Source organism: Suricata suricatta, chromosome 3 (genome assembly GCF_006229205.1).
Source record: "Suricata suricatta isolate VVHF042 chromosome 3, meerkat_22Aug2017_6uvM2_HiC, whole genome shotgun sequence".
NCBI classification, from domain to species: Eukaryota; Metazoa; Chordata; class Mammalia; order Carnivora; family Herpestidae; genus Suricata; species Suricata suricatta.
Window position 1 is genome coordinate 59143369 of NC_043702.1, and position 27060 is coordinate 59170428.

The 27060-nt window shown below is 35.6% G+C and overlaps 1 protein-coding gene and 1 long non-coding RNA gene across 2 annotated transcripts in view; one reads left to right on the plus strand and one right to left on the minus strand.

Moving 5' to 3' along the window:
* Positions 1 to 26325, plus strand: part of TLK1 (tousled like kinase 1) — a 138769-nt gene extending 112444 nt beyond the window's left edge. The window contains exons 13-21 of the mRNA XM_029934394.1: positions 7900 to 7997; positions 9474 to 9555; positions 13939 to 14030; positions 14114 to 14203; positions 14344 to 14513; positions 14761 to 14896; positions 17501 to 17612; positions 18328 to 18435; positions 24586 to 26325. Of these exons, the coding sequence (XP_029790254.1) occupies positions 7900 to 7997; positions 9474 to 9555; positions 13939 to 14030; positions 14114 to 14203; positions 14344 to 14513; positions 14761 to 14896; positions 17501 to 17612; positions 18328 to 18435; positions 24586 to 24762 (1065 nt within the window). The 3' untranslated portion in view covers positions 24763 to 26325. The remainder of the gene's footprint in view (positions 1 to 7899; positions 7998 to 9473; positions 9556 to 13938; positions 14031 to 14113; positions 14204 to 14343; positions 14514 to 14760; positions 14897 to 17500; positions 17613 to 18327; positions 18436 to 24585) is intronic.
* On the minus strand, positions 17353 to 23910 carry LOC115287725. The gene is made up of 5 exons (XR_003906621.1): positions 23731 to 23910; positions 20100 to 20263; positions 19374 to 19470; positions 19170 to 19266; positions 17353 to 17637 (listed from the first exon to the last, which is right to left on the minus strand). It is a non-coding gene; the product is annotated as an uncharacterized LOC115287725 (long non-coding RNA).
* Positions 26326 to 27060: the final 735 nt, after the last annotated feature.

The following is a 27060-nucleotide window of genomic DNA, read 5'->3' on the forward strand; positions in this document are numbered from 1 at the left end:
ATGCATATGCTTTTCTAGAATTGTTACTAAATTAAAACATACATACATACATATATATATATATATATATATATATATTTTTTTTTTTTTTTTTTTTTTTAGTTTTTGAGGGAGAGAGAGAACAAGTAGGGGAGGGTCAGAGAGTGAGGGAGAGTGAATCCCAAGAAGGCTCCACACCATCAGCACAGAGCCCACTGGAGGGCTCAAACTCACAAACTGTGAGATTATGACGTGAGCCAAAATCAAGAGTCAGACGCTTAACCAACTGAGCCACTCAAGTGCCCCTAACACAAATATATTTTTTAAATCCCTGAAAAACCATCATCCTTGTAATAGATTCTCTCCATAGTCATACTATTATTTGATAATAAGTTACTCATCAATGGCATCTGAAAATGATGAGGAAATAAGAATTTTGAAAGTTATTAGGACTATAACTATGGCTTGCCCCTGCTGTTAAGTTTGTGATGTAAACAGCATACATATGTTGCTCTTTATTGTTTAGTCTTTAAATTTTGTCATCTTCTAGGTTTAAAATACTTGGTTAACTGAAGAAAATAATGCATACAGAAAATTTGACATCTCAGTATAGAATATTAATGTTCGTAGGGATTGGCCTTAATGTATGTGTTTTGCGTTTTGTGTGTGTGAGGGGTGGGGGGAGAGGGAGCGAGAGAGAGAGAGAGAAAGTGAGAGAGAGAGTGAGATTGATTGATAAGCCTTGAATATAAGTGCCGGAAGTTTATTTTGAAATACATAACCAGTTTGTAATTGAAACAGGATTAGTCAAGAATCCTCAGCACCAACACAAATGTATCTTTGCAGACCGAAGGAATCAGCTAAACAGTTTGCAGTCATCTCAATCTCTACTAAAACAAAAATCACATCCAACATGCCACCTGACACCATTTCTTTCTCTCTCTCTCCTTTGCTCCTTGCGATGTGGCATTCATCTCTCCTTGTGCCTCCGTTCTGAAGAGATAACAGTATAGCAACAACTCTGCCACTGAAATCCTGTTCTCTGACCGATATTGGCACCTGCAAAGAGAAACAACCAGTAACAGGCAGCAGCAGCATCAGTATTAATCTTCCATGATGAAATCTTTACAGGTCAAGAACAAGCACACAGCTCTTTTCTCACTCCTTCACAGTGGACCATGCATCTAGTTGAAATGGAAGACAATGGATTGTCTACAAGCCTTTTGAACAGTGGAGAATACAGGGCATTGGTTTTAGGTGAATTGACCCCCAAATATTCTTGAAGTTTGGTATCTCCTTTGGTCTTTCTAGAATACCATTGTCATCTGATTTATCAAATCCTTAGTATAACCACAAAGAATAAATTTGCATATGTGACATTTCTTGTCACTTTAGATTTGAATCAAAATGAAAATAATGAACAATATAATTCTAGAGGACTTAATCTCTAAATCTGTGTATTCATCTTTATTTTCATGGCCATGACTAGAAGAAACCTCTTGGAATTCTTCTCTCAATTAAAGCCAACCACATTGTACATTATATTTCTCTAGAACATAAGAAAAGAGGCTACTTGTATAGGCAGTAGTTTTCAATGGAAGTCTGACAAAATGCAGTACAGTAGAAGAAGTCATGATTAAACCCATGAAGAATGTTATGAGGTTCTTGACTTCTTGGCATGTGTGGGCAAGAAAAGTGCCAAGAGGAGTGTTAGAATTCTAAACTTGACATTTTGTCCTTACTACTGCTTCCCTCTTACGAACAAGTGTAGTCTATAAAAGATGACTGTGACTGTGCTGAGAGAACACGGAACTTGCTGTTGATAGAACTCCCAGTGTTTGTATTTTCCCTCCTGCGCTTACTACGAAACCACAAACATTCCTTGCCCTGTGTTTCCACATTTGCAGTCATATATCTTAACTTGGTAGTAGATGCTCAATTACCAAAATGAAACTTTAGAGGTAAAATGTGTTTTGCTTCTGTAATGTTTAATATTAATCCACTTGTTTTATAAGCAATGGAATTTTTTTAATTTCAGAAAGAATTTTAGGAGTCATGTTAGCAGTTGGTCAGAGCAGACTTTAGTTAATTCAGATTTGTAAATTCAGTCTAAAGATCACTGTTTCACAAAAAAAGAAAAACAATTAGTTGACCACTGGCCCTTCCTAATGAGGACTATAACTCCATGCCATTTACGGTTACCCTTGAACAACGCAGGGGTGATGGGCACCGACTCCCCTCTGCCTCCATGTGCACAAAAATGTACATATAACTTTTGCCTCCCCCAAAACTCAACTATACCAATAGCCTACTGTTAACCAGAAGCTTTACCAATAACATAACCAATCAAGTAACACAAACTTTCTGTTATATATAATACTGTATTCTTACAATAAAGTGAGCTAGAGGAAAGAAAATGATATTAAGAAAATCATGAGGAAGAAAAAATACATTTACAGTACTATACTGTATTTGTTGGGGGAAAATCTGCCCATAAATGGACTCATGCAGTTTAAACCTATGTTGTTCAAGGGTCACCTTGGCTCTTCCCATCATTGTCCAGAAAGTTAAATCTTTTCATACTTAAAAAAATGTATGAATCCACCCAAATCCTGAAAAAGGTTAAAAGGAGGCAGGCAGTGGGGAGAAGGGCTGCGATGTGCTGGAGTAGGGCATGGTGCCTGTGCACGCAGTGGCGCGCTGGCAGCATTTGGTTTGCGTTTAACATCAAGGAATTTTACCCCTAGTCTGATACAGCAGCTGTAATTGCTTTCTCAAGAAATGTACTAAATATTTAAATTTTGCCAGTCAGTTGAATTGTTATATTTTGTTGAAGCTGGGAAGGGTTTTATTTTGTTTTGTTTAAATAGAACGAAGGAACTAATAGAATCAAACCTTGCCTATTTCAACAGTTATTCTCAGAGGCTTTAATGTATGTATTTATGCATTTGAAGAGAGAATAAAAAATGCCAGCCTCATTGCCATACCCCACACCATCCCCCTAAAATAGGAAATGAAGTGCAGAGAGAGGAAAACATTAAGGTTCTAATATAATTATCTAAGGCAGTGAAATGTACCTGAGGGAGATACCGTATCCTCCCATCAGTAATAACCAGCTCAGTGATTGGGAATAGGAGTGAAGGGATTTATGTAGTTAAGAATGAAACCCTTCACTACCTCAGGAATTTCAAAATTTTTGTCCCTTCTCCTCCTACCCCAGTCCTCCATCTACAATATACTCAAGCAAAAATAGGATAATGGGCAATAGTTTCAAAACCAATCTCTGTGAGTTCAGACTTGCTTTATCTGTGTGGTTTTTTGGTTTGTTGGTTAGTTCATATTTCCAGTGGTTCATCTCTCTCACATCCATATATAGATATAGATATATAGGATATTTGAAAGCATAATAGAAATAATCTGCGAACACACAATAGGGATAAAGTTGAAGTAAATTGGTAATGATTTTTTTCTTAACTTGTTTTTCTGCACTGCTCTTTTTCCATTAGCTTTTAATAGTGCTTTTGTGAATTTCTCCTTTCCCTTTCTTGGTGCTAAACTTTTAGAATGTTATAGTTTATGACATTAAAAATTTTGAGGACCTGAAGATACTGACTTGTGATGGATTAATATTTGTTCACATTACTAAAATGTATTTGGAGTTAAACTTTTTGAAACCGCATTCTGAACTTGTTTCCCTAGCCCAAGTAATGTTTGTAGTGCTGTTGAATAGACTGTTCAAAGTGATATGCTTCTCTCATCTACCATCTTCATAATATACTGTACAGAATTTCTTTATTACCAACCTTCTTGGAATATAGGCAAATTGAGAATGATATATTAAAATACTTTCTATCTTATCTTAGCTTTATAGAAAGGCAGCTCTTTGAAAAGAGGTTTTTTTATATGCATAACATGTAACATATGCAAGCTTTGTTAAAAAAATATAAACTCGGTTGTTTAGTTTTTTCAGGAAATGTATCAATTTTACATGTGATCATGCATTTTATAAGTCTTAAAGCTTTATAGTTTATAATGCCTTCACACCCCACCTTTCTTTTAGTAATTGCTCTTTTAAAAATTGCCGTTGTGGGAAATGCTCAAAATTCCACCCAGCAATTTTCACCTGGCATTTTCCAGATTCTGTAGTGCTATGACTGACTTTTGGCTTAGAATGTGTAGCCAGGGGTACATTAAGTTATGAGAAAAGGCTTTGATTACAAATAGAAAGCATTTCTATGTCAAACTTACGCTGAAAGACAAACATTTTTGGTTGAGTTGCTGTGGAATTTGCCTTCCATAGAAAAATTTTAAAGTTATAAATTTTGGAAGGTGGTGTGTTTTGCAGGTTACTTAAACAGTGAGGCAATATTGAGATCTGTTGTTGTATACTTGTATGACTTGATTTTTTATTCAGAATATTAAGAGCTTATTTTAAGATACCGTTAAAGTAGCTGTAGTATATACTGTTAAATTGTCCATTGCTATAGCTTTCTGTTTAAACGGAAGAGAGCCGTGTCCTTTTATTATATGTGATCACCAAATCTTTCTCTCTAAAAACAGTCTTCTTACTTGTGTCCTTTCTACACCATAATTGCCTACCAAGACCAGTTCCTTTCCAGAGATGCTGTTTCTTTGTTTCTTCTAGATAACTGCTCAGCTAGTAGATGATTGAGGATTGAAAGTTGGTATTCTTATTAAGCACAAGCTATCTGGTTGGATGATTATCTCTTTTGTATTTTAGTAAGCTTGTCTAGTTTTACCATGGTTTTGAGGATTCCATTCTATAAAGAACTCAGGTCAGTTGTGAGCCTAGGTCATACTTGCTTCTCCTGAACCCTCTGAAAATGATTAATTCTGAGGATGGTCCAGAGATTAATGTCAATCTCAAGCAAGGAGAGTGTAGTCTGTAGGATAGATCTGCACTAAATACAAATTATTTATATTTGGAAATGATCCGTACTAAATATAAATTAGTTGATAAGAGTGCCGTATTCTAGACTGTTGTACCCTGGGGCCAGACCAAAATTGGGTCTTGCCTCTTTATATAATAAGGAAAGGGTACTAGGTAGTATTGCCCTAACATTTGCCCAAAAGTATGTGTATTAATTTGCTGGGGCTGTAATAACAAAATACCAAAAGTCTCTTAAAATTTTTCTCAAATTTCCTGAAGCTCGAAATCCAAGATCAGGGTCAAAACAGGTTCAGTTTCTTGTGAAGATCTAGCTCTTCCTGGTTTTAGATGGCTGTCTTTTCAGATCCTCACGTGTCTTACTCTCTGTGCTGTCACAGAGGGGACAGGATGGGGAGGACAGATCCCTCTCTCTTCTCCCTGATAAAGCCACTAATCCCATCATGTGGGCCCCACCTTCATTACCTAATCTAATTCTAATTATTCCAGATACCATCACATTGGGGTTTAGAGCTTAAACATACGGATTTCAGGGGACACAAACCTTCAGTCCATAACAATATGTATTCTTTATTTCAGTGGGGTTTAAGGGAAATTATTTATAAGAGCTGCAGAATTATCTTTTCCCCAGAAGTATGTCACTGGTTTAAGGTCCAAGATACTGTGGAATAAATAGTAAATTAGAATATGGGAGCTGTAAATATATTTCACTGACTATGGAGAATCTATATTTATCTGTATGTAAGACTAGGTTATAATTCCTTCCCTTGACATTTCCTCTTAAATATGTAAGATCTAGCTTTTTTTTTTTTTTAGTACTTGTGACATCATTTTGTTTTTTCCTGTAAACTTTATAATTCAAACCAAATGCAGCTTGCCTATGCTTTTTGTATTGTAAGATTTTTATGGGACATACTTATCTTGTTTTATAGAGGATGAAAAAGTTGGATTAACTGACACAGATAGACATTTTACTTTCTTTAATAAATATTTTGTGATCTTGGTTACTGCCATTGGATTAAACTCTGAAGATTACCAAGAAATATTAAGCACATGGTAATACGTGTGTGTATCAACAATCTAGTTGAACCTCATAATTATATATTTATTGATTCAGTAAGATTTAATTTCTGTAAATTCACTTTTGAAGTCATATCCCCATACCACAATTTCAAATAAAAGTTAAAACAAACTTTTCAGCTGGTATCCTAATAGACATTTCATAGTTTTATCAGTTATTTAAAATTCCACCAACCCACCAAAGGGTTCAGTGTATTCCTACATGTGTAAGAATCAAATCAATGGCAAGTTTTAAGACAGCAAATATTAGTAATATTAAAGGAAAAGGTTGCCACTTTTTATACTCTCAGCTAGAAATGAATTTGAATTTTTTCATGCTCCTGGACATTTTCTATGGCCAGTTTTTTACTCTACTTCATATGACTAAATTAAGACAACTAAGCTGTGATTTGAGTATTACTCCAAAGACTTTTAATCTATTTCCTGTCCTTATAGTGAGTCTTCAATTATTTAATCCCCTAGACTATTACCTTACTTTCTTTTTTTTTTTCATTAAAATAAGGAATATTTGTGACTGACGCTGTATTAAGTGTATTGTTTCAGTTAAATTAAGACAGTTCTGTTTAGTGTTTCTACTTTTTAAAAATCTCCAAAATTCTAGAAAGGTTGATCTTCATTTAAATTTTTAAACTTTCTATTTGTCATCTAATGCTTACTTTATATTAAATATCTCTGCAACAAGTAGTGGTTGAGTTTTATTTTAAAATAATAAAAAAATAACCTCAAGGGTCAAGTGGAATACAAACAGCATACTTAGATTTAGTTTTTTTAATCTGTGAACATTTGTTTTCCTTTATCATAATTAGAATATTCTTTTCAGTTTAAGCCTTAGATAAAGAAGTTGTAGACTTTATACCTCTATCTTTTGCTTTTGAATGAAATGATACTTAGATTTTCAAAGTAAACTTCAGGATTACTTTTTAGATCAAGAATTTTTAAAATAGAATCAGATTAAAAGAAAATGAGCTAATATAATACAGAAATATGTAAGTGCAATACTAAAAAACAACTTCTGTTCCGCACGGTATCGATTTATAATGATAGCAGGTACACGTTTAAGCCAAGGCAATTTGTATTTATTTACTCAGTGAATATTCATTCAAAAATAATATAAAATTGGGCATTTCTAGAATTTTCCACTGAAATTTGGTATATTCTTATCTGTTCCTTATGTTATATTCAAATTTATATTGACAAACAGATACGTAAGATGGATGATCGTTTGTGTCTTTTTTTTTAAATGTTCTAAAAATCGAGTATTTTGAGACATGCAAAGTATTTTCAAAATTTTTATATTAAATAGTAAAGGAAATTTCTTTAGGATTTGCCTCTATCTGCTCTAATAACTGAGGATCTGTCACAGCTATCTGTATAGTTTTTATTTTAGAGTCTCTTTAGGAATACAGTGAGATTTACATAAGTGAGTGTTCAGATTGTATGTGCGTGTGTGTTTGTGTGTATCACACACTGTAAGGCCTAGAAATAATCAGTGGTTCTGTCTTTTTTTTTTTAACTATTGTAAAATCCCTTCATTTCATTTGTTTTGTATGGCTAAATTATTCCCTCTTAAATTAAAATCAGGATGTATCAGAAATAAAGCTCTCATTTTGTATTATAAGTCAGTTTCAGACTACCTTGCAGTCATTTTCAGTTTAGATGTTATAAAAATAGATTTCTTGTAGTACAGAATAAAACTCAGCATCTCATTAGGTATAGATTTTTATGTGGAGGATGGTTTCTTGAAACAGGCTTTTGCCTGATCTCTTCCCATCTTTCAGGCATTGAGAAGTGCACTTTGGTCTTTTAACTCAGTGGTACTTTATAATATACTATTCTTCCCGTCACTGTAAAAAATTGATGCATGGGTAAAAATATCTTTTTTATATTGCAAATAAATTGAGCTTGTTATAGTCCCCTCTCTTCATTTTCAGGAAGAGGCAGAAATTCAGGCAGAACTTGAACGTTTGGAAAGAGTCAGAAATCTTCACATTCGAGAGCTCAAAAGGATAAATAATGAAGATAATTCGCAGTAAGTCATTATTCATATTTTACAGTTTTACATGATAAAAGTTTTTCTTCCCTGTGGAGAGCATAAACACAGTATTTCCTTGTTGGGGAGCTTCTCATCACACTTAGAATATGATCCAGAGTCCTTCCCATGGCTCAGAAGGCCTGGTATGATCTTTTCTCTGGCCACCTCACCACTCCCATCTCTCTCCTCCTCCCCTCATTTAAGTTTAAGTTATAGCCTCTGTCCCTAATCCTTGCTTATCAGAACGAGTGCCACAGATACTGAATGCTAAAGGAATTCAAAACAAGAGAAGATAACTGGACAGGTGGGAACTTTATGAAGAAGATAGAAATTAAGCAAGGCTCTACTTGGATTTAATTGATGTGCGGGAGAGGAAGGAAGGGTGCCTTTTTATCCTTTATCTGTGAGATTTGCCATGTCATTTAAAGCTTCATGACCTAATATGAATATCAGAATTGGAAATGGCCAATTTCTCTTGTGAACTATCTTGCTTAAAAGAAGGCCTATTCATGATCATTGTATATGTATAATTCATAAATACACAGATCATTCCTGTGTATAAGGCGAATGAAATAGTATAGTTATGGAATAATCTAAAATGTACCAGATGAAAATTCTAATAAAGCAAGTAGGACAAAACTAATTTACAGTTGGCTGTTCTGATAATTATATTCAAACTTGTTTATGGGTATTACTTAGTCCACTTGATGAAAATTAAGTGAATTATTAGAACTTAACCAAGCAGAGGGGTGCCTGGCTGGCTCAGTTAGTAAAGTGTACAGCTCTTGATCTCAGGTCATGATTTTGAGCTCACATTGAGGGTAGAGTTGACTTAAACAGAAATAAAAACCAAGCAAAAATCTCTTTTATTAACAAGTTCTTCAAGAAAAGAAATTGTCAAAGTTATATTCCTAATTTTTAAAGCTTTTTTAAAAATTGGGAATTGAAGTTTTATTTGTACAAATCCAAAGAATAAAATTTAATAATGTATGAAGGCCAATTTATAAAAACAATTATTTTTAATCATATGTCAGTACCTCTATAAAATCTGGATTAACCATCCTTTCAATATAAAAGTGTATTTCTCCAAGGGAAAGGATTTCTTCTGAGTAGTGAAGGGATTTCATAAAGCTTTTGGAAGTACAGTAGTTGATAAGTCTTTATCACAGTGCTATAATTTTGGTCATTGACCCTGAATATTCAGCTATAAGAGTCTCATGCTCTACTGACTGAGCTAGCTGGGCGCCCCTTCAGCTATAAATGTTCGGCTTAGTGAACACCAAAGTGTTAAGATGGAAAGTAGTCAGGGAGGTAGAGAAAGAAAAGCAGTATAGAATGGAATTAGAAATTAGTAGTAGAGTAACTGAAAGAAATAACTCAGAGTAGTAGAAGAGAGAATGGAACTTTACTGTAGAAGGAATCTTTGTGTGTGTGTTTTTACTTGCCTACGTGTCTTTTTCTCCCACCTTTAAGGTTCAAAGATCACCCAACGTTAAATGAAAGATATTTATTACTTCATCTGCTTGGTAGAGGTGGCTTTAGTGAAGTATATAAGGTAATGTAAATTTTTTTCTGTTCTTCACACTAATAGAGCAAAGGTACAGGAGTACATGTTTAAAGAAATATTTGTCTTGGGGTGCCTGTGTGGCTGAGTTGGTTAAGCATCCAACTCCTGATTTAGGCTCAGGTCATGATCTCATGATTTGTGAGTTCAGGCTCCGTGCTAACAGCATGAGAGTCTCTCTCTCTTGCTCTCTCTCTGCCTCTTCCCTGCTCATGCTCTCTCTCAAAATAAATAAACTTTTAAAAAGAGAGAGGTGCTTGTCTTTCATTGATTGATTTTATGATTTTTTGACTGATTTTATGTTGTAGCTCTCATTACTGAATAGTGTGGTGGCTTATGAGCCTGGAGACTATCCTGGCATCATTCTAGTATCTGGCACCTATTTATCAGCCAATCTGATACAAAGAACAGTCATTAGACTCAAGAGTGGCAGGTAGCCATCTAATATAGTACATTTATGGAAAGATTGTGCCCCTTAAACATGTGTCACAAGTCTTACATGTCTTGAACTTACCCAAATCTCTACCTATTTTAAGGCCAGTGTTTCTTAAATGTGTCTGTCTAAATGTAGAAAAATTTTTAGTTACCACATTCAGTGTTTGTATCCTTTTTCACTTTACATTGTATCTTTCTGCCCAACCGTTAAATTTTGTAGTTCCTACGGTCTTTTATCATTCTATATACTCCTTTTCAAATAGAGGTTTCCCCAGCTATCTAGAGCGTTACTATGAAACCTTTCATAAGCCAAAAGTGGCATAAAGGGAAACTTACCTCCTGCTTTCTGAAGTTTGTTAGGCTTCTTTGCTTTTTACAAAAGACCTATTGATGGAGGGGCGCCTGGGTGGCTCTGTTAGATGAGTCTAACTTCGCTCAGGTCATGATCTCACAGTTTGAGCCCCTCATCAGGCTCTGTGCTGTCAGCTCAGAACGTGGAGCCTGCTTCGGATTCTGTGTTTTCCTCACTCTCTGCCCCTACCCTGCATTTGGTTTCTCTCTCTCAAAAATGAACAAACATTAAACAAAATTTTTAAAAAATATAGGACCTATATTAGTGCCTATTCTCCCTAACCAAAAGATATCCAGAGAGGATTTTCACTTTTATGAAAAAATAATAATAATAAAAGCCATTACTGGGGGGCATCTGAGTGGCTCAATCAGTTGAGCATCCAACTTGGGCTCAGGTCATGATCTCAGTTTGTGGGTTCAAGCCCTGCATCGGGCTCTGTGCTGACAGCTAAGAACCTGGAACCTGCTTTGGATTCTGTGTCCCCCTCTCTCTCTGCCCCACCCCACTCGTGCTGTGTTTCTGTTTCTCTCTCAAAAATTAACATTAAAAAAAAGCCATTACTGTATCAGTGTACATATAGCTGTTCTATACCTTCCTTTGAGCTCCATAGCTGTTGATGCCTATAACTTAGTCTCTTTGCCTCACTTAGATGCTTCATATGCACTGCACTGCAGACTTGGGTCTGAAATAGAACTTAATCTTCCTCTTCTCCAAAACCTTGTTCTTCTAACACTGCTCCCCACTTCAGTACATAGCATTGCCATTCATCTGCCCAAATGAAAAACACAGAAGCCATTCTTCATTCCACTTTTCCCTTAACTCCCTTCCCTCAACATAAAACCAGTCCCTGATGTCCATTGCTACTAATGTCATAAGCTCTCTTAAGTCTAGCAGTGACCCTTCAGCTCTCTTATCTCAAGGCCTCCTTGTCTCTTATTTGCACTGCTGCTTGAGCCTCTTAGTTAATCACCTTCTTGGGGGTATTGAGTTTCTCCAACTTATTGATGTATGCTACAGCTGGAGTAGCCTTTTTGTAAAATACAATCTGATCATCTCACTCACCTACTTATAAGCCCCAGGGGCTTCCCATTTGCTCACAGCTAGGTGAAGTTATATTGAAGTTCGTGCTCTCACCTTAAACTTAGAGAAGGCTTCCCAGTTGGTCTGCCTTTTGTAGCTCCTTGTTGACACTTCGTGCTTTGTTATATATTGGTATGGTTAGTGGTTAAGAGCTTGGGTTCTGAAGCAGGCAGGCTGGATTTGAATCCTGACTAGTTCTGACTCCTACTTACTAACTGTATATACTTGGCCTTAAGACACCATCCTTTGCCTCAGTCTTCATCTGTGAATAATAACAGTACCTACATCATAGAATTGTTGTAATGATTACATGAGCTATCACAGGGAAATCACATAGAATATTAGTGCTTAGCAAATGTAAGCTCATCAGATTATCATTAGTAATCCTCTCTGTTCAGTGAGACAAGGACTATGCCTTCTTGGTTTACTGAGGACAAATCTAGATTTTAGTTCTGACTCTGGGAAATAATATGTGATTTGGATTCGGAAAACTTCAGTTCTGATCTTGGTTCAACCATGAGCCATTTTGTTTTTGTTTTGTTAAGTTCCACGAGCATTAAGCCTCATGGGCCTAACTTTCCTCACCCATCAAGAGTGATCTGTGAGTCTCTTTCAGTTTGTGGTTCTCTGATTCTAACAGTAGTTCATCCTCGAGCACTTAATGGTTCAAGTAGGCTTACCCAGACCACAAAGTAGAAAAGAGAATCATAGTAGCTCGCCTTGGATCCAAAAATCACCTAAAGTACAGTTAGTACTAGTTCAGCCTTAGAGTTGCCCAATTTTTGAATCTGCTAACACCTTTCATGACAACCTTCTGCGACTGCCCCATAGTATTTGCACTGTTTTTAACGCCACAGACAGGGGTGTTTTCTTTTTAAAGAAAGACTTATATAGAAAACAGAAAATGCAGATTGGGTCTAATAACTTGAATCTTCACTACTGACCTAAATACTAAAGACCACTCTTTCCAACCCCTTCAAAGTCTTTTTTCATGGTTGCCAGGTCCACTGGGAAAGAAGCAGACTGTGAATCAAGAAATACAGACTTTTATCTATATCAGGGTGGAAAATACTGAATTAGTTGCTCAGTAATTACCACTTTAGCCTACACTCACCTAATCTTGGGAGAAAGATGTGTCATATGTAATTATAAGTCAAATATATATTGATAATTTTTATTAGTGTACTTAAATTTTTATTATCTTCTATTATCCTTCATGCTTTTTTGCATCCTTCCACATGAACTTATTTTAATTTTCTGTTTCTTTAAACTTTTAATATTTTACTTAATGTTTAACACTTTATATGCTTTATCCTATTTAATCCTCTCAAGAATCTAAACGTTACAAATTAGACTGAGGCTCAAAAGGTATTAGCACAAAGTTCTGTAGTTGATGAGTTCTGACTCGAAAGTGAATATTCTTAATTACTGCATCCTATATTATTTCTCATCTCATGCTTTTATAATTTTGTGACAAGCAGTTTACCTTTCCTGCTTATTTTTAGGTTAATTTGATTGGGGGAGTAGGGACTAGGGACCTTCATTATTATAAATAGTAAATTTTAAGTGTTTTTTTAAAGGGGCATCTTTAGGGGCACCTGGGCGGCTCAGTTGGTTAAGTGTCCAACTTCAGCTCAGGTCATGATCTCACAGTTTGTGAGTTCAAGCCCCACATCAGGCTTTGTGCTGATAGCTCAGTGCCTGGAGCTTGCTTTGGATTCTGTGTCCCTATTTCTCTGCCCCTCCCCCGCTCACTCTCTGTCTCTCTCAAAAATACTTTTTACAAAGTTTTTAGTAAAGGGACAGAGACCTTTAAGTCACAACAGAACCTAAATTAGTTGATCTCTCTTTAATGACATTCAAGTGTTTTTTTATTTGTAAATTACCTAAGACCTTAAAAGAATACTAATCATTCTTAATTTTTTTATGGAAGAATTTGAACAAACCAGTTTAAGAACCTTTTAGACAACCAGTGAAAATTGAAGGCAAGCTGGGTATTAGAAGAGATTTTAAGAAATTATTGATGTAGTTAGATGTGATAAGATATGTGGTATGGTTAACATTTGAACAGATTCATAAAGTTTAGAATTTTTTTTAACAGTTGGAAATTAATTGTTAGGAACCTGTTATTTTTAAAGATGTGGGGAGTTGCTAGGAAAAGGTAGAGGAAAAAAGTTTGCTTTGTTCAGTCCATAAAAAACGCAGTACAGCCATCTGTTCTGTTGGCCGCTTCCTGCTATTGCCAGTATAGAGGAGCCAGATCCATATTTAAAGAAAACAAATAACTGTATTGTTTTATCTTGATTCAATATATTGGTATTTATGAAACTTGAATGTGAAAGTTCACATTAAAGTTTTCTCTGATGTAGTGTGATGGGATTTGTGTCTTGTTTCCAATAATAAATGTGTCATTGAACTTCATATAATCATAGAAGAGATGATCACCAAAAAGGTAGTGTATATTCAATTGGTCTTTGGTCCTAACTCTACTATGCCTTGAATTCTAGGCTTTTGACCTTTATGAACAAAGATACGCTGCTGTGAAGATCCATCAGCTTAATAAAAGCTGGAGGGATGAGAAGAAGGAAAACTACCACAAGTAAATATTAATACTTTGTGGTTTTTATCAAGGGAAGTACATTTAATAGTTATGGAGAATAAATATACTCTCTTTTCCCATAGACATGCCTGCAGAGAATATAGAATACACAAAGAACTGGATCACCCTAGGATAGTTAAACTCTATGATTATTTTTCCTTGGATACAGATACGTAAGTGAATATAAGGATTTAGTTTTTAAGAAAAAATATTTGCTTTCCCTATTCTGTTCTGATTTACACTTCATTTTTTCACTGTGATAATGAATTATTGGATAATATTTTAAGTCTAATTTTTTTTCTCTTCATTGTAGGTTTTGTACAGTGTTAGAATACTGTGAAGGCAATGACTTGGATTTCTATCTGAAGCAACATAAATTAATGTCAGAGAAAGAAGCTAGGTCTATTGTAATGCAAATTGTAAATGCACTAAGATATCTAAATGAAATCAAACCCCCTATTATACATTATGATCTTAAGCCAGGTAATTAATAAAATTTGTCTAAGTTATTTGCAAATATGCTTTGTGGTTTAGTTTTCTTTTTAAGCGCATGGGATACAAAAAAAATTTTAAGTGTTTATTGTGTGGCTGACCACGCTTTAAAATTATAATTTGTTTATATTTTTAACTATGTATTTTTAAATATCTGTTTATTCCCCATAAGTCAGCCAGCATAGTAAATGTTTTATTTATGTATCATTGAAAATAAGACCTTATATTTTGTTCTTAGGAAACATCCTTCTTGTAGATGGCACAGCATGTGGAGAAATCAAAATCACTGATTTTGGTCTGTCCAAGATTATGGATGATGATAGCTATGGTGTAGATGGAATGGATCTAACTTCTCAAGGGGCAGGCACTTACTGGTAAATGTATAATTTAAAATATTGAAATCATCTAGATTACTTTTTGTGAGAGGAAGTTCTCATTTTCATGTGTCTTGGAGGTTACTGTGGTGAGGGTGCTAATACGAAGTTTGAGTCAAGAGGGAGATAACTGTCATCAGCCTTCTTCTCTCATCTGGTCTTAACTATAAATATCAGTTAAGTAAGGGAGAATGACTTGGCATCTGTGAGTGACTTCAGTATCTACCAGCCAGAGACACCTCACATGGAGAATTATGGATTTTCTTTCTATATAGTCAAGTGATATTTATCATGAGTAAAAATACTTATAAAAATACTTATGACTATTGCTTGTAGTATTTATGATATTTACATAAGCATGATGCCCTCACTGTAGAAGTTGTGTGGTTTTTGTTGGAGATGAAGGTTGCATTGATCTTACATGGGAAGAAGTTTGGCATATTCTTGGTCTTTGGACTTGACTCTCAGAAATCCCTTTGAGTAACCTCATATATAAACTCTGAATAGAACTGTAGATTCACAGATCTAAATCTAAATGAGTGTCATTCCCTTCAGAGTACCAAGGTGTTGACAAAATCACTTCTCTGTGAATTTTCAGGCTGTCAAATTCACCAAAGGGGAGAACATAGACTATAATTTCAAAACAAACTTATTTTAGCAAAAGGAGTAAAATTTTTATTGAAGAGAGAACTGTACACAACTTCATTGAACAAGATCGAGACTCTAAACATATATATGATGTTTGGGTTTCTAGAACAGTCTTCACACAGTTCGCCTGGGCACATAATAACCAGTTCCACAGGAGGATGCCCCAGGTCTATATGAAGTTAAACTCTCCATATATTCTTATAAAACTATTTTGCTTTCCAACTCTTTCTTCCATAGTTACACATATTCCTAGAAAATGGTAAAATTCATGACCTACTGTCTTAAAGAAAATTATTATTCAAACTAGTAACTCCCTAAAAGTTAGTATCCTCAGCCAGCAATCTTTAGACTTGGAGTCTCGAATCTCCTTTATAGAACCCTGGATTCTGTGGAAGACAGCGTGAGGTAGTATACAGTTCTAAATGACAGATGATTCTTTTTGTGCAGAGGTTTCCACCCTATGGTTTCCCCTGCACTCTGGCTTTTCTAGTGGAGGGCTGGGCAAGGAAATTTCCCTCTGACAGGTGGGCGGGAGCATTTCCACATAGTGACCTGGAATGTATTTCCCATAGAAACAGGTTTCAACAATGTTTACTTTCCTGCAGTCATCTTAGTTTTTTAGCCAAGTATTTGGTAAACTGGGATGTCGTATACAGTCTTTTATAATACATGTATACAGTGCTTTCACAAATTACCTCTCATCCCCAGAAATTTGGTTATCACTTAGTAGAAAATCTGTTTTGTTCCCCCCGTTCCTCTTGGGCCTCAAATGCAATTTTTTTTTTTCTAAGTCCTGCCTTGGGTCTCTCTTTGATTCTACACTTTTGCCTCAAGAGACAGTGTAGCATAGTGTTTACAAGCCATTTTTGCTTCATAAACACAAAATATATATTTTTATTCATAAAACAAGTCTGGCTTTTTACCTGATTTGGGGGGTAGGAAAGGTTTTATGTAAATTATTGGTCATCTTTGTTAGTCCTTTTTCAAAAAGTTTTTTTTTAAAGAAATCTGCGCATTTCTGCTGAAATGTAAATGATTTTATCATAGATTCTTGTTTTGCTGAATTCCTTTTGTTTTAGTTTATCTAAATTTTAAGGTGGGAGCTGGATGCTTGCATCCCTTATGGATCTATTTACACACTTAAGGTGTGACAAATTTATTTTTACCTTTCCTTAATAATATTTTTAAGTTCATAATTTTATATAAAGTATTCAAAAGCTACATATTGAATAATAAAAGCTCCTTGAGCTGCTCACAGCTTAGTGTGATTTCAGTCCTGTAACATCTGCTAGTTACATAGGGACAAAGCAAAGCTCAGCCTGGAGGAAACAGAGAAGGCTTATGGAGACCCAGTGGGAAAAAAAGGTACTCACCAAATGAATTGGAGTGGTCAGGGAAGGCATCAAAGATTGCCTTAGAGAGTCACATGGGGGAGGGGGGTTGCAGCAGAGGGCAGTGTAGGGGTGAGGGAGAAGAGGGAGTGCAGATTTTAGAAATTTAAATTGCTTCTAGATTAGGATGGGTCTGTGTACAAACAAGAGCTATAGGAGGTCTTAGCTGGTAGTTCATGATGTTGCAGTTTTTTAGTTTGAACACAGGTGAAAGGGCATGGGAAAGCATTTATTATTGCTTACTCAAATTAGAACATTGTAATTTCTAATGACAATATATATATATATATTGTCTACAGAAATGAAAAATCTGTTAGTACATATAATACATATACATAATATGCATACATTGCATACTTCCGCACAAGTTGTAAATTTTGACTCCAGAGTCAAGTGACACAAGGATGTAAACGCTTCAAAACTTTTGGTGATTTTTATTGATGAAAGTCCTAAGGTTTTATGTATGGGTAACATGAGTGTTCTGAGTATTCTAAATGTACATTGAGAAGGCTTTAAGTTACAGATTCTTAATAGTATCCTGTTTTCTCCCCCCAAAAAACTGTAGGTATTTACCTCCTGAGTGTTTTGTAGTTGGAAAAGAACCACCAAAGATTTCCAACAAGGTTGATGTATGGTCAGTTGGAGTCATCTTCTTTCAGTGTCTTTATGGTAGAAAGGTAAGTTAAAGTCTGCACGATTCTGCTGTGTGGAGATAACTTTGCATTAGAAATTCAATTTAACTACAAGTCAGTATAGATGTTTCTGAGGAAATTAAGTTGGTTTTTGCAGCCCCACTTTTTTTTTTTTTAGTAAAAGCAGCTATCTGTTAATAGTGCTAACATTTTCTGTTATTTAGGGATACTAGAGCCAAAACACATTTCATTCTCCTCTATTCTCTCTCCTTGCTGACATGGTCTCCCTTACTCCTACCTCACCCCACATGTACTGAGTTTGGCTTCCTCCAGGAAACTTCATCAAACTTAGCCTTAATTCTTTCCAAACCTCTTTTTATATTGAAGTCAGAATTGTGAGCTGCCACAGACACTTTCCCATCCCTGAGCTGTCATTGAAGGGGGTGTGTTGTGATCAAGTATTTTATTCTTTGAAATTTTCACTGCTTCTTACTCCTCTAATCATATTTCATTTTTTTTGAACAGTCATAATTTTATCCTCATTATATTGTAACAGCATTATTTCTGTGCTTATTCACAAAGCTTAAGCGATAAGGATTGATTAGATGGGTTTACTCAGCCTACTCTCAGAACCTTGTTTTATGAAAACGCATCCCAAGTTCCAAGTAACTGAGGACAAGATTTCATTTGTATGTTGGGGATTCACTGATAATTACTCTTAGAAATTTCTCACAAAATATTTAAACATTTTTTTTTTTAGCCATTCGGTCACAATCAATCTCAACAAGACATTCTTCAAGAAAATACAATATTAAAAGCCACAGAAGTCCAGTTCCCTGTAAAACCGGTTGTAAGCAGTGAAGCAAAGGTATTAAATTTTTGTGAATTCAATTTCTTTTCATAAATGATGTTTAAAGTACAGTTGACTATTGAACCACATGGGTTTGAACTACACAGGTCCACTTTATGTGGATTTTCTTCAGTGTATTTTATGCTTTTATCCTTTTAACATTTTCTTTTCTCTAATTTACTTTATTGAAAGAATACATCATTTAACATCTATAACCTACAATATATGTATTACTTAACTGTTTGTTGTTGGTAAGGCTTCCAGTCAACACTAGACTATAGTTACATTTTGGGGCATTTAAGTTATATTTGGATTTTCAGTTGTGCCCTTAACACCCACATTGTTCAAGGGTCAACTGTACTTACCATTAGGAAAGTAACAGGGATGGCTACCACAGTGAAATCTGTCCAGTCAGGACTGGTTACTTGCTCTTAGATCTTTGTGATTTTCCCTTCCTCTCTACATAGCAAGCTGGTGTGATCAAAGAATCAGGGACTGTATTCCAAACTTGTATGTTTTACACATCAGCTTATGTTAATACTGAAATATTTAAGTGTATAAGAAGTAATAATAATTATGATTTATTTATATGCCAAGCATCGTGTTGATACGTTAACAATCTTTTGAGATGTAAATCAGTTTGTTAGTCCCATTTTATAAAGTAGGAAGCCAGCTAACCCACCATAGACTACCTCATCCAGAAGCAAACCAGCTAGTAAGTAGGAGAGCTGTGGACCAAAGCATTCACTTACACTAGACTCCAGAATTCACTGTTGACTATATGCCACCTTGCAGTAGAAAAAGCCTGACCTCTTCTTCACCTGTGCTTCCGTGGAGCAGTTCGTGAATCTGAAAAAATGACTTCCTGTAGTTCTGATCCATAGGTCTGTGTGCGAACACGGAATAGCCATTTCTAATTAATAGCAGAATGTTTACAGTGCTTATTATCTTCCCACCTTCATCTTGTTCGCCTTTCACATTGGTATTTTAACTCCTGCTTCTTTGTACTCCTCACAAAGCTCATTTCTCTGTGAGCCTCGTTGGCATCTTTTCCTTTAAAAAAAAAAAAACCTATGAAATTGCTGAGAAAAACACATGATGTTCCCGTTTTTTCCTGGTGTGAATCGTCTACACCATAAGGATAATTCATAAACAGGTATTATATACTTTATCCTCTTAGAAGATAGATAAAACACTGCTAGATGTTGCCACTGATTGAGGTCATAGTGAACGTCATAATTGAAAATGTAGTGGGGATCTTTTTGTAATCTCAATGTGTTTTTTGGAACCATTTTGTATTTCATTTTGTCTGTTAACATCTTAACTGGTGCTTTAGCAAGTTATTTGGGTGTCTTTTAGAAGATAATTCATTATGCTTCAGAATAAGAACATCACGTATTTTTCATAAGGTAAATATGTCTCCTTTAAAAAGAACTTGACAATGCTGGCATCTGAATTTTGCCTTCATAAGAACAGAAACTAAATCACCTGGCAGAAATGACCAGGAATGAATGTAGTGTCCAGAAAGAAGTCCCTTTTTGCAACCTCTGGTTCTAGCCTTAGGCTCCCTGACCACAGATCTGGGATGGGGAAGGTCACGTTGTTTTCTGTGGGGTTTTGTATGTGTTCTTTTTCAGATCTCGTCCTTACCGAGTACACCTTTACCAAGTACGTCCACTGACCTGGTGTGAGCATCTCAAGTACATCTTCTCTTTAGAAACTTCCTAACCTCACTGTCAGTGGCTTTCCATCTTCTCAAACTTTGCCTTTAACATATGTGTCACTCTTGATATTTTTTTCTTCATCCATCTCAGGTTTCAAAGACCACTCTGAAAATAATTAGGACCTAAGGATTCAGAAAAATTTTTGATAAATATTAGCTAACCAAGGTATAATGATGAGAAAAGCTAAGTTTGTTTTTAAAGAAAAAAATTACTTAATGAATTTCAAACAAAGAAGGTACCAAATGCTTTTTAAGGTGATTAAGCTTTGATTTTTAAAGTTACGTATCTTAGTTGTAGTTTTCCTGTAAATGCCTTAATTCATGAATGTATGTGGAAGTTGGGAATTTCAAGACAAGCTGCTAAAGTTAATAGAGTCAGGATTAAAAGGAAACAATCAATTATCCCTTGAGAATGTTTTACCTGTTGCAAAAATTGGATGAATCACTCAAATATAATATTGAGTGAAAGAAGCCAGGCAAAAGAGAACATAAGCTGTAATTCCACTTAAGTTCAGAAGAGCCAAAACTCAACTCCAGTATTAGAAGTCAGGAAAGAGAGTTTTAAGGACAGAATATATAAAACCAGCTTGAGAAGGAAAAAAAGATACTGCTTCTATTCTATTTCAAAAGTGTACTGATACACAATATTAACCTAGGAAACAAACCCCAATAGAAGTATCCCTTCATCTAAAGTTGGGATGCTTTAAAAAGGAAAGAAATATGGCATCATAAACTAATAGTAAAATGGAATCAGGGTGAGAAGAGTCTTTCCACAGAAGGAAAATTCTAGAAGTCTACAGTTATATACGGAAACATGCTGCTTTCCATATTCCGCATAGTACTTGGAAGTTCTTGCCAGAGCAAACAGGCAAGAAACAAATAAAAGGCATCAAATTTGGAAAGGAAGAAGTAAAAAGGTCACTATTTGCATATGCCAACATATATAGAAAACCCTAAAGACTACACCCAAAACTAATCAAAAAATTCAGTAAAGTTGCAGGATACAAAGATCAATACACAAAAACCTGTTGCATTTCTATACACTTGTAACAGAAATTAATAAAACCATCCCATTTACAGTTGCATCAAAAAGAATAAAATATCTAGGAATAAATTTAACCAAGCAAGTGTATGCTCAAAACTTAATAAAACATTGATGAAATGAATTGAAACCAATACAAATAAATGGAAAGATATTCTGTGCTCATGAATTAGAATATTAGAAAGTCCATACTACCTAAAGCAATCTGAAAATTGAATGCACTTGGTACAAAAATTCCAATGGTATTTCCCACACAATAGACCACACGATCCTAAAATATGTGTGGAACCACAAAAGACTCTGGATGGCCAAAGAAGAACAAAGCTGAAGGCATCAAACTCCTTGAGTTTTGAACTATATTTAAAAGCTGTAGCAATCAAAACAGCATTAAAAAAAAACAACAGTGGAATAGAATAGAGAGCCCAGAAATCCATGTACAGATGATTAATTTATGACAGAAGAGCCAAGACTATACAGTGGAGAAAGGACAGTTTCTTCAATAAATGATGTTGGGAAAGCTGGAGCGCTGTCTTACACCATACACGAGGATAAACTCAAAATGGATGAAAGTCTCAAGTGCAAGAAAACATAACCAGTAAGCTCCTTGACATCGGCCTTGGTGAGGATTAGTGGATATGACACCAAAAGCAGAAACAGACAAGTGGAAGTACATCAAATGAAAAACCTCCACAGCAAACAACAAAATGAAAGGGCAGCCTACCAAATGGGAGAAAATATTTGCAAATCAAAGCTGATATGGGGTCAATATCCAAAATATATAAAGAGCTTGTACATAAAGAGCTTATACAACTCAATAGCAGAAAATTAATGTGATTGCCCTGGGCAGAGCATGTGACTAGACCCTTTTCCAGAGTAGACATGGCTAACAGATACACAAGAAAGGTGCTCATCATCACTAATCAGGGAAATGCAGACCAAAACCAGAGTGAGATACCACAGAATACCTGTTAGAATGGGTATTAGAAAGACAAGAAGTAAGTGTTGGCAAGGATGTGGAGAATAGGGAACGCTTTGTGCATTGTTGGTTCCCACCAACAATGGGAACAGTGTAAATGGGTATGGCCACTATGGGAAATAGTATGGAGTTCCATCAAAAATTAAAAATACAATTTCCATATGATCAAGTCATTCTACTTCTGGGTATTTATCCACAGAAAACGAAAACACAAATTGGAAAATGTACCTGCACCTCTGTGTTCATTGCAGCATTATTGACAGTAGCCAAGACATGAAAACAACATAAATGTCTATCTGTGGATGAATATATAAAGAAAATACACACACACACACACACACATACGGAATATTACTCACCCATGAGAAGGAAGATCTCACCAGTTGCAACAACATGGATAGACCTTGAATGGATTATGCTAAGTGAGATACGTCAGAGAAAGATAAGACATATAATAGCACTTATATATGAAATCTTACTAAAAAAAAAAAACAACATCCAAGCTCATGGCTACAAAGAACAGACTGGTAGAAAGCAGGGGGTGGGGGAGTGAGCAGAATGGGTGAAGAGGGTAGGGTCAAAGTTTCCAGTTACAAAATAAGTCATGGGGATTCACTCATATAAGGAATTTAAGATACAAAACAGCTGAGGGGGCTCATCAGTGGCTCAGTTGCTTAAGCAACTGACTTTGGCTCAGGTCATGATCTCATGTGTGAGTTTGAGCCCCATGTCAGGCTCTGTGCTGACAGTTCGGAGCCTGGGACCCTCTTCTGTGTCTTCCTCTCTCTTTGCCCCTGCCGCACACATGCTCTGAATATCAAAACTAAATGTTAAAAAAAATTTTTTTTAGAAGATACAAAACAGATGAACATAAGGTAAGGGAAGCAAAAATAAGGGAGGAAGACAAAACATAAGAGACTCTTAAGTAGAGAACAGAGGGTTGGTTGTTGGAGGGGTTGTGAGAGGGAGGATGGGCTAAATGGGTACGGGCATTAAGGAATCTACTCCTAAAATCATTGTTGCACTGAATGCTAACTTGGATGTAAGTTAAAAAATAAATTAAGTCATGGGATGTAATGTACAGCATAGTGACTATAATACTATATATTTGAAAGTTGCTATGAGAATAGACTTTAAATTTATTTATCAGATGTAAAAAGTTGGGCCCCTGGGTGGCACAGTCACTTAAGCGTCCAACTCGTGATTTCAGCTCAGGTTGTGATCTCATGGTTCATGAGGTCAAGCCCTGCATCAAGCTCCATGCTGACAGTATGGAGGAGCCTGCTTGGGATTCTTTCTATCTGCCCCTTCCCCACTCATGCTGGCTCACTCGCGCTCTCTCTCAAAGTAAATAAACTTAACAATTGTAACTTTGGTGATGGATGTTAACTAGTCTTATTGTGCTGGTCATTTTACAATATACAAATATCAACTTAAGTTGTACACTTAAAACTAATATGTTATATATCAGCCAATTATACTTCAGTTTTTAAAAATAATTACATCATCCAGCAATTCCACTTTTAGGTATATACCCCCCAAAAGTCAGGGATCAAATAGATATTTACATACCATTGCTCACAGCAGCATTATTCACAGTAGTCAAAAGGTAGAAACAATGCAAATGTCAGTCAACGGATAAATGGATAAATACAATGTGGTAATTGCATAAAATGGAGTATTCGGCCTTAAAAAGAAATGAAATTCTGATGTGTTTTACAACATGGAGAATTCTTAAACATTATGTTAAGGGAAATAAGCCTTACACAAAAGGACAATTTTTTTATAGTTCTCCTTGTAGAACAGTGGTTACCAAATGCTGGGGAAGGAGAAGTGGGGGGTTCTTGTTTAACGGTAAGTACAGAATTGTGAGTTCTGTTTTGGATGTTGGATAAGTTTTGGATGGTGAAAATGTTCTGGAGATGGCCAATCTTGATGTTTCACAATATGAACATACTTAAAATGTCACTGAATTAACTGCATACTCAAAGGATTAAAATGCTAATTTTTGTTCTAGCTATAAATTTTTTTAAAAAATGAGATGCACCTTTCTGACAGGAAGTTTAATGGTACCAATAATCATTTAGCCTATAAAGTGAACCACTAAGGTGGTTAAGGAGTTGAGTCAAATTTGAAGAATGTTATTGCTATAGAATTTTAAAGATTTGAATACTAAGGAAATGAAATATACTAATTAAGTGTGTTCATCCTTCTGTAGGATGATGAGAAGGGGCACAAATCGGGGCACCTGGGTGGCTCAGTGAGTGTCCCTGTTCTCACAGTTGGTGAGCTTGAGCCCCACATCAGGCTCACTGCTGTCAGCACAGAGCCTGCTTTGGATCCTCTGTCCCCCCCTCCCCCCGCCAAAAAAATAAATAAAACTTTTTTTAAAAAACAAACACTTTAATTTCTGAATTTTTTTTTAAGGCCTTTATAAGACGCTGTTTGGCTTACCGGAAAGAAGATCGGTTTGATGTGCACCAACTGGCAAATGACCCATACCTTCTCCCGCACATGAGAAGATCCAATTCTTCAGGAAACTTACACATGGCTGGGCTCACAGCATCCCCCACACCCCCCTCTTCAAGCATAATTACTTACTGATTTTCCTCCAAAATTGGCATGATACCTTTGAATCGCTTCCAGATACACACTTGAGTTTGAGAGCATTTGATTGTTTTTGTTTTCTTTTTCACACAGACATGGTTGTTTGTGAACTGAAGTTCTTCATAGCGTCATTTGTATGAGAGTGGATCATGGACAATGAATAAAATGTACACTTTGACTATAATCTTGAGCAGTGAAAGATGACTGCCTGTTGCACAGAAACAGGAATACCGTATTAAGAAGAATCATTGTTTGGGGGAACACTGTAAATAACGTTTATAATACTTAAATACATTTGGTTGTTACTAGAGAGTTCTAATATGAAGGGTAGTTTTTCATTATTTAAAAACACATGGAAAAAATATTTCTAACACAAGAACTATAGTGCCTGGATTCATTCTTCAGCATTCAGCAGTTAACCTGCTGAAACCAAAGTAAGAACTGAATGACCGTGACAGTTGTGTTTTGTAGTAATAGGTTGTGAGAGAATCTTTGGACAGAGTTAGACTTTGTCACTTGCCCATTCTGGCTTTTACCAAGTTGTACCTCGAAATCACATGTCCGTTTCCCCCTACACTAGTCGTGTTAACAGGAGAGCTGTTACTTATAGATACTTTACACCTTTGATAAAATGAGCGGCTTGTTTTGAAATCAGTTGAATTTGCTAAATTGCATTGTCTCTGGTGTTTCAACATGTTAGAATTAAGATATTTTCCCTTTATTACCAGGCCTCGTTCATAAACAAGTGACACTATGTAACCAAATGCAGACCAGACCAGTTCTATGCAGGATAATGATAAAGTTCCCTTCTAGCTCTATTGTAAATTGTTGTACAGATGTTGTATTTCAATTACCAAGTTTCAGCAGCTTATTCTTGTACAGATGTTTAAAAATATGGCTTTTCTAATTGGATATTGTATTTTTTTTAAGTCTTCTTGAAGGCGCTTTAATTGCTGCTAAATGATGTTGCTTCCTTGCTAAAAAATTTAATGACCTCCTTAAAGGTGCAAGTTGACTGTACATCATAGAGAGATATTAAAGGCTGGCATTCATTAACAATCAAGGCATGTAAAAATGATCCTTCTTGGACATAAAGGGTTCACTAAATCAGTTTTTTGGATTCTAGGGCTGTGGAGCACATAGATACTAGATTTATAAATTGTTCATGTTTATCCTACATTTCTAGAAGGCAAGGTGGGATGATGGTCCCATAAACAAGTTTCTTGTGGATTGTACAGATTTGTTAAAATGTGAACATTTTCTAACTGCCTTGTATGGTAGAAACCATTATTTTTCAGGATGTTGTATTTTACTCCTGTAAGAATTATTTGTCACATTCATAATGCTGATACTTACATGTAAGTTGTCCATGTTGCAGAAAAAAGGAGGTGATACCACAGCTTCTCATTAATATTGTACAGTTAAACTGTGGCTCTTATTATGTTGCAAGCCATTTTGTTTTCTTCATTGTACATATAGACACATTGTCTCTTTAAGATGCTGCTGAAATTGTAGAGAATGTAGCTAAAACAGTAATAAACAATGACAATTAAAATTTAAGGACTATGAAAATTACATTTGAAGGGAGCTTTCAAGATTTAGGATATTAACTGACTTGGCTCCTTAAGAATCAGCTCAGTAAATTCTTTAAGTATACTTTAAGCATCGAGTGCTTCAAGGTGTTTGAGTAAACCTAAAAATCATTATCAAGGCTAATCCTGGGTAAATAACATTTAGCACTGTGAGGAGTGGCCTGAGGGCTATACCTGCTCCTCTGTTAGAGTAACACAGAAATCCTGTTTTTAAAAAATACTGATATGGTGATGAAATGTTAGCCTTAATCGAGTGTTTTAGATACTGCCTGCAAATTTTTCGGTTTTGAGTTTTCATCTTTCTAAATCATAAAGTACTGTTTTCACATAGTAACTGTCATTTTAAAGTCCTGAATTAAAAGAAAATGCCCAGTTTTCCAACTTTTAGTGAAATGCTAAGTGGATGTCCATCTAACACTAGGTCGAATAAGTGACATGACTAGATCACGGTATTATCATACTATTTTCAGGTGAGTGAAAATGCCTGGTAGTATGGAAACACAGGAAAACAAGCCATGAAATGAAACTACTTCCCTGACCTGAGTTTAGATGGTCATCTGGAATCAAAGATGAATCAACTTACACACCATCTCTTCCTCAAGTATTTCTCAACAAATGCTCTGGCTTTGGGGTCGTCTGCCAGTAATTCGGCAGGTACACGTAGCTAACTGAGCCACACTCAGCCATTTACTGTTCTCTTCAC